The 16,064-nt window shown below is 33.8% G+C and overlaps 1 protein-coding gene across 2 annotated transcripts in view; it reads left to right on the top strand.

Annotated features, from left to right (window-relative positions):
- The window catches only part of SUPT3H (SPT3 homolog, SAGA and STAGA complex component), a 535,970-nt gene that overhangs the window by 280,932 nt on the left and 238,974 nt on the right, over nt 1-16,064 (top strand). For both annotated transcript variants that reach the window (XM_034991616.1, XM_034991615.1), the window contains exon 3: nt 2,221-2,305. In XM_034991616.1, the coding sequence (XP_034847507.1) occupies nt 2,221-2,305 (85 nt within the window). The remainder of the gene's footprint in view (nt 1-2,220; nt 2,306-16,064) is intronic.

The raw sequence follows: 16,064 nt of genomic DNA, 5'->3' as shown, positions 1-16,064 counted from the left end.
ACTTACTTATTTTTAACTGTACAATTCCCTGGCATGAAATACATTCAAAATGCTGTGCTATCATCATCACTATTTATTGTTTAGAAGTTCTTATCATCCCAGACAAACTCTCTACACATTAAGCAAAAACTCTCCAATCCCCTTGTGTCCTTTTTTCTATTTCCTGTCTCTATGAATTTTCTTATTACAGGTAACTCATATAGGTGGCAGCATACAATATTTGTCATTTTTGTCTGGCTTTAGTTAGCATACTGTTTTTAAAGTTCATTCATGTAGGAGCATGTATCAGAACTTCTTTCCTTTTTATTGCTGAATAATATTTAGTTATATGCGTATATTTTGTTTATTCATTCGTTAATGGAGATTTGGGTTGTTTCTACCTTTTGACAATTCTGAATAATGTAGCTATGATCATTGGTGTACACATACCTGTTTGAATCCCTGTTTTCAATTTTCATTTCTTTGGAGGTATATACCCATGAGTGGAATTGCCAGGTCAAAAGCTCATTCTGTGTTTGACATTTTCCAGAACCACCCAACTGTTTTTCCACTGTGGCTGTACCATTTTGAATTTTCTCTAGCAATGTACAGTGTTTCCAGTTTCTCTGTGTCCTAGCCAGCACTTTCCATTTTGTTGACAATAGCCATTCTTCTGAGTTTGAAGTAGCATCTCAATGTGGTTTTGATTCGTATTTGTCTAATGACTGATGATATGAGGATGTTTTCATTTGCTATTGGCTATTTGTATATTTTCATTGGAGACATATCTATTCAAGCCTGTTGAATTTTAAAATTGGCAAATTTTAAAATTTTAAAATTTTAAATTGTTATGTTATAAGAGTTTATAAATATATTCTGGTAATTCATCTGATATATTATTTTCAAATATTTTCCTATTAAGTGGGTTGTCTTTTCACTGTCTTGTCCTTTGATGTATAAAGGTTTGTAATTGTGATGAGTTCCAATTTATTTATTTTTTCTGTTGTTGCCTGTTATTTTGGTGTCCTAGTTAAGAAACCCTTGCCAAATTCAAGGTCATGAAGATTTCCTGGTTTTATTTTAAGAGGTTTATAGTTTTAGCTTTTTTAATTTAGGTCTTTGATCTATTTTGAGTATATTTTTTTTATATGGTACAAGGTAAGAATCCACCTTCATTCTTTTGCATGTGGATATCTTGTTTCCCTGCATCAGCTGTTGAAAAGACTGTCCCTTCCAAATTGGTTGTTCCTGGTACCCTTATTGAAAATCAGTTGTACATAATGCAAAGTTTTATTTCTGGGCTCTCTATTCTATTCCATTTGTCTATCCTCATGCCAGCATTACATTTTTTGTTCTTTCACCCATAGCCTCAGGCAAGATCGCCAGAGTGCTTTCACACACAAGTCATCACTGACTTCATATTTGGTTCCTCAAACTGATCTCCTGCCTTGCTTGGGTTCCCAGCATTCTTTGCTATATCTTGAATACAATGCCAGATGAAATCCAGATTATTGGCTACTATGAATAATTAGATGCCTTCAGAATAAATTTTTGCTCCAGGGCTCTGTATCCAGTGGAACTGTATTTTCTCATCTTCTCAGCCTTCTATCTCCTACACTGATGGTTAAAACAAACTTTAAATGTAATTTGTTAATATAGTATTGTGCATTTTCAAACGTCCTTTACCAGGAAGGGATTCTCTGCATATCTGGTCCACCATATGAAAGTTGAGAAAAGTACTTTTAAGTACTTTTAATAATCCATTCTTGACAATCTGTTGTATATAATTAGAAATGATAAATTGTGGCATTTATATAAATTTTTCTAAGCAACTTTTCATTTTAATTACATTACTTGCTTAATTACATTGCATGCTTTTATAATGTTCTAAATAGCTATTAGTATGTTTCTTTATTAGTACTTTGGGTATGGTAACATGATTTTCTAGTGGCCAATATTATGAAGTAGTTGTTAATATTTTCTATTTGAAATAGTAAATGCCCTTAAAAATGACTGCACAGATCAAGAAATAGCATAGCTAACACTGCATTTTCTTTGGAAGTTGTAGCTTGTGTGGGAGAGATGCAATTCTTTGTCCATAGAAAATTGTACATCCACTCTGAATATTTGAGAGAACAAGTTATACTTTATTAACAGATTATGATAATCAATATCTTTCACTTTTTGCCTTTGTTAGTTTTTAATATTGGTATGCTAATTTTTTTTTTTTTTTTTTGGCAGGTTTTCTTTAGGTGATGCTAGGAGGCCTCTACATGAAACAGCAGTTTTGGTAGAAGATGTGGTACACACACAGTTAATTAATCTGGTAAGAGCACATATAATCTTATTTGATGTTTCTCCATTCTGCTTATATTGGGATTGCAACCCAGCACTTGTTTTTAAAGATTGTATTTACATTTGAAATTCTTTATTTTGTCTGCTGGATTGAGGTGTAATTTACATAAAACAAAATTTTACTGCTCTAAGTACATAATTCAGTGAGTTTTGACAACTGAATACTGTCCTATGACTCTGAACACAATCACAGTATAGAACATTTTCATCATCCAAAAAAGTTCTCTTGTGCCCCCGGGTAGTTAGTCCTTTCCCCCCTTCCCTGACCCCCTGGTAACACTGAACTGTTTTCTATCACTGTATTAGTACAGTTTTTCTAAATTGCTTTTCAAAACTTTTCTGTATTTCACTTTAGACTTATAGAAGAACTGCACAAATGGTACATAGAATGCTCAGATACCTTTCATCTTCCTCTGTTAACATCTTATGTAACCACGGTACAATTATCAAAATCAGGAAATAATGTTGGTATAATATTTTTAATGAAATTACCGACCTTATTCAATTTCCATCAGTTTTCTTTTTAATGTTCCTTTCCTGTCCCAGTATCTAGTCTGGGGTAACAATTCATAATTAGCTATCTTGTCTTTGTAGTCGGCCCCTTTCTAGGATAATTCCTCCATCTTTCCTTGTTTCATGGCCTTGACACCTTTTTAAACATACCAGACAGTTGTTTTATAGGACGCTCTTGCTTTTTCAATCTGTCTGATATTTTCTTATGATTAGAACGTGGCTGTGCATTTTTGCCAAGAATACCACAGAAGTAATGAGTCCTTCTCAGTGTGTTGCATCAACATGGTCATGTTCTTGATGTTTTTTTTGTGATTTTAACCTTGATAAATTGATTAAGGTGGTATATACACTGAATTTTTTCACTATAATGAAGTTACAAGTTTCTTCATTTTGTAATAAATATCTTGGGGGAGGTATTTTGTGACTCTGCAAATATTTTCCTTCTCTAAAAATTTGTGCCTATTTATTTTACCATTCATCAGTGGATCTTGTCTGAGACCGTTATGACTGTTGGTATTTGCCTAATGGTGGTGTTCTGTTTTCTGCTTTCCTTTTATATTTTTTAATTGCAATTATTCTTAAAGGATTATCTATCTTTTATCACCATTTATTTATTCAATTTTTAATATATATTTGAATGGACTAATGTATATTTAAATTTTATTCTTAAGATCATTATGCAGTAATATCATTATTTATTTGTATTGCTTAAGCTGTTATAGTGTTGGCCATTAGGAACACTGTCATGTCCTTTTCCCATTTGTCCATCAGGTTTTTGATCCTGTGTCCCATATATATTAGAGATATCAATCCTTTGTAGTATATGATACAAATATATTCTTTCAGTGTGTGAGTTATCTTTTGACTTTGATTTTATGACTTTTTTTAGACATACAAATATTTTAATTTCAACAGAGCCAAATATATCAACCTTTTATTGTCTTAGAATTTTGAAACATATTTAGAAAGTCTTACCTTATGCTGAATTTGAAGAGGAATTCACCCATGTTGCCTTCTGAGACTTGTATGGTTTCCTTTTTAACATTTAGGTCCTTAATCCATTTGTAGCTTATTCTTGTTATCATGTGAGATGTGTATCTAATTTTATCTTTATCCAAATGACTACCCAGTTATACCATCATCATTTATTAAAAAGTCCACACTTTTTCTAATGATCTGAGATGCCTCCTTTATCATATACTAAATAAGCATATTTGGTATTTATTTATGATTTTATATTTATTACCAGTGTCTTATTTTTCTATGCATGTGATAATACATTTTAAATTACATAGGTTTTATGGTGTATTTTAAAGATTATTACAACTAGACTCCTTGTAATTTTTCTTTCTGTGTGTTCCTGGTTATTCTTGTATGTTTATTTTTTTATATGAATGTTAGTATTAGATTCTAGCTCCATAAAATAGCTTTTTGGTGTCTTTATTGAGATTTCATGAATTTATAAATCAGTTTAGAGAGAACTGCATCTTAAGAATGTTGACTCCCATCTAAGAATAGGGAATGTCTTTACCTTTTTTGAAAACCACTTTTGTGTCTTTCATGAGTGTTTTAACATTTTTTTTTCTATAGGCTTCACATATTTATTACATTATTCCTATGTATTTGATCTTTGTTACTACTACAAATGGAACATCTGAAACTGAAATACATAAATCTACAGATTCAAGGAGCTGAGCCAACTCCAAGCAGGGTAAACCCAAAGAAATGCATGTTAAACTGCTGAATACAAAAGACATAAATCCTAAAAGCACCCAGATTCATTACCATAAGGAAACAATGACTTGAAAGACAGCAGAATTTTCATTAGAAAACATGGAGACTAGGTCTAAAATGAGCCTCTTGTAGTCAGCATATAGATGGATTGTGTTTTTTTATTCATTCTCATACCCTATATCTTTTGACTGGCACATTTACATTCAGAGTGATTATTGAGAGATACGAATTTAGTGCCATTGTGTTACCTGTTGAGTTGGTATTTCTGGTTTTGTTTCTGACCCTTTCTTGTCTTTGTTGCTTTTTGGTCATTTTGTCTCCACTCACAGTCCCCATTAAAATTTCTTGCAGGGCTGGTTTAGTGGTCATAAACTCCTTTAGTTTATGTTTGGGAAACTCTTTATCTCTCTTTCTATTTTGAATGACAGCCTCGCTGAATAAAGAATTCTTGACTGCATATTTTTCCCAATCAGCACCTTGAATATTTCCTTCCACTCCTGTCTGGCTTGCCAAGTCTCTGTGGACAAATCTTCTGTGAACCTGTCTTCCCCTGTAAGTTAAGGACCTTTATTCCCTTGCTTCATTGGCAAGCGAAGTCAAACTTTCACTATTTGCAGATGACATAATACTCTATGTAGAAAACCTGAAAGACTCCACCAAAAAATTGCTAGAACTCATACATGAATTCAGCAAAGTCATAGGATATAAAATCAAGAAATCTGTTGCATTTCTATATAACAATAAATGAAGTATCAGAAAAAGGAATCAAGGAATTGATTTCATTTGCAGTTGCACCAAAACAATAAGATACCTAGGAATAAATCTAACTAAAGAAGTAAAAGATCTGTACTCTGAAAACTATGGAACACTTAAGAAAGAAATTGAAGAGGACACAAAGAAATGGAAAAGCATTCCATGCTCATGGATTGGAAGAACAAACATTGATAAAATGTGCTACCCAAAGCAATCTACATATTTGCATCAAAATACCACCAGCATTTTTCACAGAGCTAGAACAAACAATCCTAAAATTTGTCTGGAACCACAAAAGACCCCAAATAGTCAAAGCAATTCTAAAAAACAAAAACAAAACTGGAGGCATCACGATTCTGGATTTCAAGCTATACTACAAAGCTATAGTCATCAAGACAGTATGGTACTGGCACAAAAACAGACACACAGATCAATAGACTAGAGTAGACTACCAAGAAATGGACTCACAACTATATGGTCAACTAATCTTCGACAAAGCTGGAAAGAATATCCAATGGAAAAAAGTCTCTTGAACAAATGGTGTTGGGAAAACTGTACAGCAACATGCAGAAGAATGAAACTGGATGACTTTCTTACACCATACACAAAAATAAATTCAAAATGGATTAAAGACCCAAATGTGAGACCGGAAACCATCAAAATCCTAGAGGAGAACACAAGCAGAAACCTCTTTGAACCTCATCCATAGTATCTTCTTATTAGACATGTCACCCCAGGCAAGGGAAACAAAAGCAAAAATGAAATATTGGGACTTCATCAAGATAAAAAGCTTCTGCACAGCAAAGGAAACAATCAACAAAACTAAAAGGCAGCCTACAGAATGGGAGAAGATATTTGCAAATGGCAAAACTGATAAAGGGTTAGTATCCAAAGTCTACCAAGAACTTATCAAACTCAACACCCAAATAAAAACAAATAACCTAGTTAAGAAATGGACAGAAGACATGAATAGGCACTTTTCCAACAATGACATCCAGATGGCTAACAAACACATGAGAAGGTGCTCAACGTCACTCAACATCAGGGAAATACAAATCAAAACCATGATGAAATACCATCTTAACACTTGTCAGGATGGCTAAAAATTAACAACACAAGAAACAACAGGTGTTGGCGAGGATGCAGAGAAAGGGGAACACTCTTGCACTGGGAATGCAAACTTGTCCAGCCACTCTGGAGAATAGCATGCAGGTTCCTCAAAATGTTAAAAATAGAACTACCCTATGATCCAGTAATTGCACTACTAGGTATTTACCCAAAGGATACAAAAATACAGATTCAAAGCGATACATGCACTCTGATGTATTATCAGCATTATCAACAATAGCCGAACTATGGAGAGAGCCCAAATGTCCGTTGACTGATGAATGGATAAAGATGTGGTATACACACACACACACACACACACACACATACACACAATATGGAATATTACTCAGCCATCAAAAATGGAAATTTTGCCATTTGCAACGACGACATGGATGGAGCTACAATGTTTTACGCTAAGTGAAATAAGTCAGTCAGAGAAAGACACCATATGATCTCTCACCCACATGTGAAATTTAAGAAAGAATCTAGATGAACATATGGGAAGGGGAAAAAGAAAAAAAGGAAAGAGAGAAACAAGCCATAAGAGACTCCGAACGATGGAAACAAACTGAGGGTTGATGGAGGCAGGTGGGTGGCAGATGGGCTAGATGGGTGATGGGTATTAAGGAAGGCACTTGTTATGAAGTGCACTGGGTGTTATATGTAAGTGATGAATCACTGAATTCTACTTCAGAAACCAATACTGTACTGTATGTTAACTACCTGAAATTTAAATTAAAAAAAATAATTTAAAAAAAAAAGACGACATGGAGACTAGAAGGAAATACAAGTTTTAAAGTACTGCGTATAGAATTTTCAGTTGACAGCTATTTTTCTCTAACTCTATATTCACATGGCCTTCTCTCCTTTGTCCCTGTGTCTCTGTGTCCTTTTATCTTAAAAAAATGATCAGATATTTACTGTTTAGTGTATTAAATCTATACATGCTGTCATCTTCACATCACAGTGTTATAGCTTTTCCTTTAAATGCAATTAAAATATAGTAGGAAGTAGGGGTGCCTGGGTGGCTCAGTCGTTGGACGTCTGCCTTCGACTCAGGTCATGATCCCAGGGTCCTGGGATCGAGTCCTGCATCGGGCTCCCTGCTTGGCAGGAAGCCTGCTTCTCCCTCTCCCATTCCCCCTGCTTATGTTCCTTCTCTCGCTGTGTCTCTCTCTGTCAAATAAATTAATAAAATCTTTAAAATATATATATATAGTAGGAAGTATGTATAATCTTTTACATTTACCCACATATTTACCATTTTCCATGCTCATCATTTGTTCTTATAGGTATGAATTGCCATTTAAATAATTTCCTTCAGCCTGAAAACACTAACATTTCTAATAGAGCAGGTGTGCCAGTGATGAATTATCTTTAGTTTCTACATCTGAACGTATCTATTTTCACCTTTTTTCTTGAGGTGTATCTTTTCTATATGTGGAATTCTAGTTGCTAATCTTTTCATTTTAGCTGTGCAAATGTGCCACTCCAGTGTTTCTCAGCATACATTAGTTTCTGATGACAGGTCAGCTCTTACTCATTTGTTCTCATCTGTAACATGTTGTCATTCTCTGGCTCGTTTCAAGATTTTCTCTTTATTGTTGGATGTTAGAAGTTTGATGTATGGAGGACTTTCTTCATGATTATCCTGCTTGCAAGTTTGCTGATCTTGTTGGATCTGGAAACTAATGTTTTCTGCCAATTTGCAGAAGTTTTTGGCCATTATTTTATGTTTGTGTTTTTCATTCTTCGATTTCAATCACATGTGTGCTGAACCATTTGTTATTGTTTCACAAATCTCTGAGAGCCTCTAAATTAATTTTTTTTTTTTAATTCTTCCCCTCTGTTTAGTTGTTACTTTGTTTGGCTTTGTAGTTTCTACTGATTTATCTTTAACTTCACGGATTCTTCTGTAATCTTTATTTAGTCAATCTGATATATTTTTCATTTTAATAGTATTCTCTGTTATACTATGTGAAAATGTATCTTATTGGGCTATAATATCCCTTTTTAAATTATGGACACATTTTTATATTCTTTCATTTCAAATATAGAAGTTTCAAGTTAAATATAGAAGTTATTTGATGATGGTCATTGCAGTAGTATAAAGGAGAATTTGTTTAGGTCTTTCCTCATAATAAAGGAACTTCTTATTACATATACATGTAATAAGCCATGCATTATTTGGATAATAACTTTGATCTGTGTTTCTGAGACTGACCCTGTCCAAATCTCAGTAATTGTAAAGTGGAATGAGATACCTCACTAGAGGAAGGTCTTGCTTTTTTCTCTTTGCCATATTAAGGCATGTATTAGTGTGAGTTCTTCAGATAAAAAGAATAATAGAGAAATGTTTTTAAAGTTAGTCCTTTCTTAGCATTGTATATTTGCAGCCATTACAAAATATATGTGTGTCTATGTGTATATGTGTTTTATGCCCTGTCTTATAATTCTCTATACATTTAACTCTTAAGACTAGTTTTTTCTTTAATTCTTTTTTTTTTTAAAGATTTTATTTATTTATTTGAGACAGAGAGAATGAGAGAGAGAGAGCACATGAGAGGGGGGAGGGGCAGAGGGAGAAGCAGGCTCCCCGCCGAGCAGGGAGCCCGATGCGGGACTCGATCCAGGGACTCCAGGATCATGACCTGAGCCGAAGGCAGTCGCTTAACCAACTGAGCCACCCAGGCGCCCTCTTTAATTCTTTTATTTCCATGTTTTTTGAGATATAATTGACATGTAACATGTAAGATTAAGGTGTACAATAACATGATTTGCTATTTATATTGTGAAATGATTACCACATTAGGTTTAGTAAACACATTCATCACCACATATTTAACATTTTTTGTATGAGTGATGAAAATATTTAATATCTACACTCTTAGCAACTTTCATGTATACAATAAAGTATCATTAGCTATATTTATCGTGCTGTGCATTAGGTCCTCAGAACTGATACATTGTATATTTGGAAATTTTACCCTTTGAAGCACAGTGTTGCATTTCTTCCACCCCTAAGCCCCTGGCAGCCCCCAGTCTACTCTCTGTTTCTATGAGTTTGGTGTTTTGTTTTGTTTTTTTAAGATTCTGCATATAATAAGATCATACAGTAGATGTCTTCTCTTTCTGACTTATTTCACTTAGCATAATGCTCTCAAGGTTTATTTTATGTTGTTGCAAATGGGAGGAATTGCAGGGGTTTTTTTCTGTGGCCAAATAATAGTCCATTACATATATACATGCACAGATGCATCACATTTTCTTTATCCATTCATCCATGATCCACATTTGGGTGGTTTCTGTGTCTTGGCTATTGTAAATAATGCTGCAGTGTATATTGTGGTGCAGTTCATTTCAAAGATTTTATTTCTTTTGGATATACACCCAGAAGTAGGATTGATGGCTCTTGTGTCAGGTTTTTTTTTTTTTTGAGGAACTTTCATACTGTTTTCCATTGTGGCTATCTCAATTTACTTTCCTACCAACAGTGCACAAGGGGTTGCTTTTCCCCACATCTTCAACAGCACCTGTAGTCTCATATCTTGTTGATAATAGTTCTTCTAGCATGGATAATACCTCGTTGTGGTTTTGATTTGCATTTCTCTGAGGACAAGTGATGTTGAACACTTTTTATATACCTTTTGGCCATTTTTGTATCTTCTTTGGAAAAATGTCTATTCCGGTCCTTCCCCAGTTTTCAGTTTGCCAACACTTTCATGTTCATGTTTTATTTGATAATCATTAAATCTCAGGCGGAAAAACAGAGAGGATATTATATTTTCCAATTTGAATGTCCATGTATAGAGAAACAACTCATCCAAGACACAAGCTTATTAAGGGCTGGGGTTGGAACCAGAATTGAGGCCTCCTGACCCTCATTCTGTGCAGTTTTTTAAAAAATTATTCATTTTTTGCTATGGAGTTGTATGATGTCCCTGAATATTTTGGATATTAACCTCTTACCAGATATATGGTTTGCAAGTATATTCTCCCATTTCATAGGATGCCTTTTGATTTTATATTGATTGTGACTTTCGCTCTGCAACAGCTTTTTTATTGATGTACTCTCAGTTGTTTATTTTTTGCTGTGCTTTTAGTGTCCTATCCAAAATATCATTGCCCAGACCAATATCAGGGAGTTTTTTATCTAGGTTTTCTTCTAAGAGTTTTATGGTTTCAGTTCTTATATTTAAGTCTTTATTCCATTTTGAGTTAACTTTTGTGAGAGGTGTAAGATAGAGGTCCAGTTTCATTCTTTCACATGTAGTATCCAGTTTTCCAATACCATTTATTAAAGAGACTGTTTAAACTCTCTTCAATGGAGATTGAATATTCTTAGCTCCCTTATGAAATATTAGTTCATCAGGTGTGCATAGGTATATTTCTGGGATCTTAATTCTGTATCATTCATCTTTGTGTGCATTTTTATGCCAGTACCATGCTGTTTTTAATTACGATAGCTTTGTAGTATAGTCCAAAATCAGCCTGTGATGTTTTCTTCTTTTTTCTCAAGACTGCTTCAGTTATTCAGGGTCTTTTGTGGTACCATATAAATTTTAGCATTGTCTTTTCTATTTCTGTGAAAAATGCCATTGGAATTTTGATAGGGATTGCATTGAGTCTGTAGATGGCTTTGAATAATATGGACATTTAAATAATATTAATTTTTCAATCCATGAGCACGAGATAGCTTTCCATTTTTTGTGTGTGTGTTGTCTTTAATTGCTTTCATCAATATCATAATTTTTCAGTGTAGTGACATTTCACCTTATTGGTGAAATTTAATTTTTTTTTTGACGCTAATGTAAATGTGATTCTTTTCTTTATTTCTCTTTCAGGTAGCTCATTGCTAGTGTATAGAAATGTAACTGATTTTTGCATATTTACTTTGTATTTTGCAACTTTACTGAATTTGTTGGTTTTAATGGTTTCTTTGTGGATTCTTTATATTTTCTACATGTAACATCATGTCATCTGAAAACAGTTTTGTATCTTCCTTTCTAATTTGAATACTTTTTATTTATTTTTCTTGCCTAATTTTTCTGGATAGGGCTTCCAATAGTATGTTGAATAAGAGTGGTGAGAAATGGACACCCTTGTCTTGTTCCTGATCTTAAAAGAAAAACTTTTAATCTTTCACTTGATACTAGCTATTGGCTTGTCATATATGGCTTTTACTATATTGAGTTATAGTCCTTCTTCATGTAATCTGTTGAGAATTATTATCATAAAAGGGTGTTGAATTTTGTGAAATGTTTTTTCTGCATCTATTACAAGGGTCATATGCTTTTTATCCTTCATTCTATTTAAGTAGCATATCACACTTAATGATTTGTGTATATTGAACCAACCTTGGATCCCAGGGAAAAATTCCACTTGATTATAGTGTATGTTCTTTTTAATGTACTTTTGAATTCGGTTTGCTAGAATTTTATTGAGAATTTCTGAATCTGTATTCATCAGATATATTGGCCTGTAGTTTTCTTTTATTGTAGTGTCCATATCTGACTTTGGTGTCAGTTTAATGCTGGCCTCACGAAATGAGTTTGGAAGTGTTCCCTCTTCTTCAGTTTTTTGGAAGAATTTGAGGATTGTCTTCTTTAAGTATTTGGTAGAATTTACCAGTGAAACTGTCTGATCCTGGGCTTTTCTTTGTTGGGAGATTTTGATTACTGCTTCAACTTCTTAGTCATTATTGGTCTGTTCAGATTTTCCATTTCTTCATGATTCAGTCTTGGTAGGCTGTATGTTTCTAGGAATTTATCCATTTCATCTAGGTTATGCATTTTGTTTTCATTTAATTCCTCATAGCAGCCTTTTATGATATTCTGCATTTCTGTGGTACCAGTTGTAATGTCTATTATTTCTTTTATAATTTTACTTGAGTCTTCTTTTTCTTTCCTCATTTGTTTAGCTACAGATTTGTCAATCTTTATATTTTCAAAAAAAAGTCCTAGTTTTATTAATTTTTTTTTCTATTGTGTCTCTAGTTTCTATTTTGTTTATTTTTGCTCTAATCTGTATTATTTCCTTCTGCTATCTTTGGGCTTAGTTTGCTCTTTTATTTTTAATCCTTGTGGTATGAAGTTAGGTTGTGTATTTGAGATCTTTCTTTATTCTTAATGTAGGCATTTATTGCTATAAACCTCCCTCTTAGAACTGGTTTCACTGCATCCCAAAAGCTTTGGTATGTTCTGATTTTGTTTTTGTCTCAAGCTATTTTCTGTTTTCCCTTTTGATTTCTTCTTTGATCCAGTGGTTATTCAGAAGAGTGCTATTTAATTTCTGCATACTTGAGAATTTTCCAGTTTTCCTCCTGTTATTGCTTTCTGGTTCCTTACCATTGGGGTCAGAAAAAAAAATACTTGATTTGTGATTTCAATCTGTAGACAGAAATGTTTCCTGCCTGGTTCTTGTGCCAGCAGGACTCCTTGAGACAGTAGCCAGGAAGGACTGGAGCCCACTTATAGGGCCCTTTCAGAATCTACAGAAAGACCAAGTTTGTTGGGCTTACCTGCAGGGGCTTCTGGACAATGGCTAAGGGGGTTGAAATCAGTGCACAGACCATTTCAAGTTCCATAGCTGGGACTGAGCTTCTCTACTACCTGAGGCACAGGTGGGCATGACTCCTTCCAGGTCCTTTGGTATATGGTGTGGGTGATGGTACAGTGGCCACACAGGGCTGTAGCCTAGGCCTTGGGAGTACAGGATTGTTTCTGGGTCTGTAGCCAGTACCACGTTCAGTGAATCAGTTGCAAAACAGCTCTTGTCAGCCTCGGACTGTACTGGACTTTCACAGTCTCCTACCTGGGTCCTAAAGCACACACATGGCCCTTTTGTCCATGGATGGTGGCCACATTATTGTTGCTGAGGGTGAATGTAAGCATGGGAGCTCTCAATTGGCCATTTTCCTGACATCACTCCCCTCCTTTAATTCTTTGAATATATTTATAATATATTCTTTAAAGTCTTTATCTTCTAAATTCAATATATGGATCACACTGGAATCCATTTCCATCGACACCTCTATTTACTGTTACCCTTTTATTTCTTTGCATCCCTAGTACTTTTTGTTTGAAAATTGGATATTGTAGATGATATACTCTTATGACTCCTCTCTGAAAATTTTGGTTGTTTTTCTGTCAGCTGGCAGGTAACTTGCCTGGACATAAAATGTAAACTCTGCCATGTTGTGAGCCAGTTCACATCTCTGCTAAGTTCTTACAACTTCCTGCTACTACTTTTTGGCTTCATCTCTTTTGCATCTCCTGTGAGCTTGTGCATTTCAGCACATTTCAACTCTTCAAAGGAAAGAAAAACATAATAAGAAAAAGTTGTTTAAATATTGATACTTCCTTAACTTAGAATACAATGCAGCCACTACACATTGTGATGTATTATGTTTTCTTACTACTTTGATTTTTTGTATTTGAAGTGTATTGCTTGTATTACATATGGCAAAATCCATGTTTTTTTTTCTTGTTTTTCCACTCTATGTGTTTCGACAAATGCACAGTCTTATAACTACCAACAGTCAAGATTCAGAACTATTACATCACTTCCCCCCAAATTCCCTTGTTTTACGCATTTGTATTCACACTCCTCTTCCTTATCACAACCTCCTGCCTCCTTGAGGTCTCCATTCACCTTTGTTGGAGCGGAATGATAGAGCTTCTCATAACTTTTTGTGTGTGCCTGGTAATCAGACCTAAATTTACATGGTTTTTGTCTCCAGGGTAGGAGTTACTAGTGCAAAATAAAACCCATGAAACTCACTGCCAGATTTTTGTATTTCAGGTTCTCATTTCCTTCTCAAGTCTGCGTCCTACCATTTACTATTCAGAATTCTCAGATAGTTGTTGCATGCACTATATCCAGGGTTTTTATTGTATTCATTGTGAGAAGCAGTGTGGAGTGTGCTTACTCCAACTTAACTGGCTGGATATTTGAATTTAATCATTTTTCTAAACATTGTTGTATTACCTGATTCAGTGAATCCACTTTCTTTTTATTTAAAAACTTTTTATTGAGGCATAATTGACCTATAATTTTATATTAGTTTCAGATATGTAACATAATGATTCAATATTTGTATATATTGCAGAATGATCACCACAATCATGAATTTCTCTAATTTTGTTTTTCTTTCTTCTTTTTTGCCCTCTTTGCATTATAATCTTGGTACATTTTTATCATGGCACATTTGTTACACAGTGTTACCTAAGAATTCCTATTTCTGATATTGATGTAAGTAAAAGTATATGTTTCCAAACAGGGATTCATTTGCAATTAAGTGAAATAGTTTATTAATTTCAGATTTAAGCTTGTCAATTAAAGAAGAGCTTGGTTGGTTAGTTATCTTTGATGGTAGTCTCCTGATATTCTTGAAGTTTATACATCTGTTTCTCTTAGTTTTAGCCTGCATGTCAGAGACCTCTTTTGATAGTTTTTAAAACAATATTTATTTATTGTTTGAAAACTACCACATTATGTTTTGATGTCACTTGGTGATATCTGGATGCAACCCAAACATGCATAGGGCTGTTATATATAGATAAGTCTTTAGGAATTGCTATTCAGAAAGCTGTGGTGTTTTCAATGCTGCAGTGTCCTTTCGGATCCTGTAGTCATAGTATCTTAAAATACTCTCTTTGTATTTACTGTTCAGTATGCGGGAATCTCTATGGGACTAAATCTTTAGCCACACAATCTTAAATTGTATATAAGTGGCTATCAGTTGTTCTTTGAACATGAAAGTTATATTTTTAACAAGGTCCTAAAAACAAAAGTGTAAAGTAAGCCACCATTTTGTTTCTAGAGTGCTGTATACTGTTTCAAACTGTTTCTTGCTTTAATAGATCATTAGGTATTCTTTATTTCATGTATTCATTTTATGTGTTCATTAATTCAGTAAACCCTTATTGAGTGACTAATGTAGCTCTGATTCTACTGATACAAAGTGAATAAAAAATTGTCTTTGCCTTTGGGGAATTAACAGTTTTGTAATGTAATTGGACACATACAAATTAAATTTACAATCCAAAAGGAAGCGAATACACAATTTTCTTCAGTGCACATTCGACACTTTCCAAGACAGATAATATGTTAGGCCACAAAACAAGTCTTACTAAATTCAAGAGGATTGAAATCATATCAAGCATCTTTTCCAACCATAGTGGTATGAAACTAGGAATTAATTAAATATGTGAAGAAAACTAGGAAAATTCACAAATATATGAAGATTAAACAACATGCTATTAAACAACCAATTAGTGCTAAATGCCTACCTGAAAAAATCAAAAAAGTCTCAAACAACCTAACTTTATACCTAATAGAACTAGAAAAAGAAGAACAGACAAAACCAATGTTAATGAAAGGAAGGAAATAACAAAAATTAGAGCAGAAATAAATGAAACAGACTAAGAAGACAATAGAAAAGATCAGTGAAACTAAGAGCTGGTTCTTTGAAAAGATAAAATTGACAAACTTTAGACTCATAAAGAAGAAAAAGGAGGCCTCAAAATCAGAAATGAAAGAAATGTTACAACTGATACCACAGAAATATTAAGGATCATAAGAAACTACTATAAACAATTATATGCTAACAAATTGGA

Source organism: Mirounga leonina, unplaced genomic scaffold (genome assembly GCF_011800145.1).
Source record: "Mirounga leonina isolate KUSES-001 unplaced genomic scaffold, KU_Mleo_1.0 Mir_53, whole genome shotgun sequence".
NCBI lineage: Eukaryota > Metazoa > Chordata > Mammalia > Carnivora > Phocidae > Mirounga > Mirounga leonina.
Note: the sequence above shows the minus strand (reverse complement) of the source record. Positions and strands in the feature narration are given on the sequence as shown.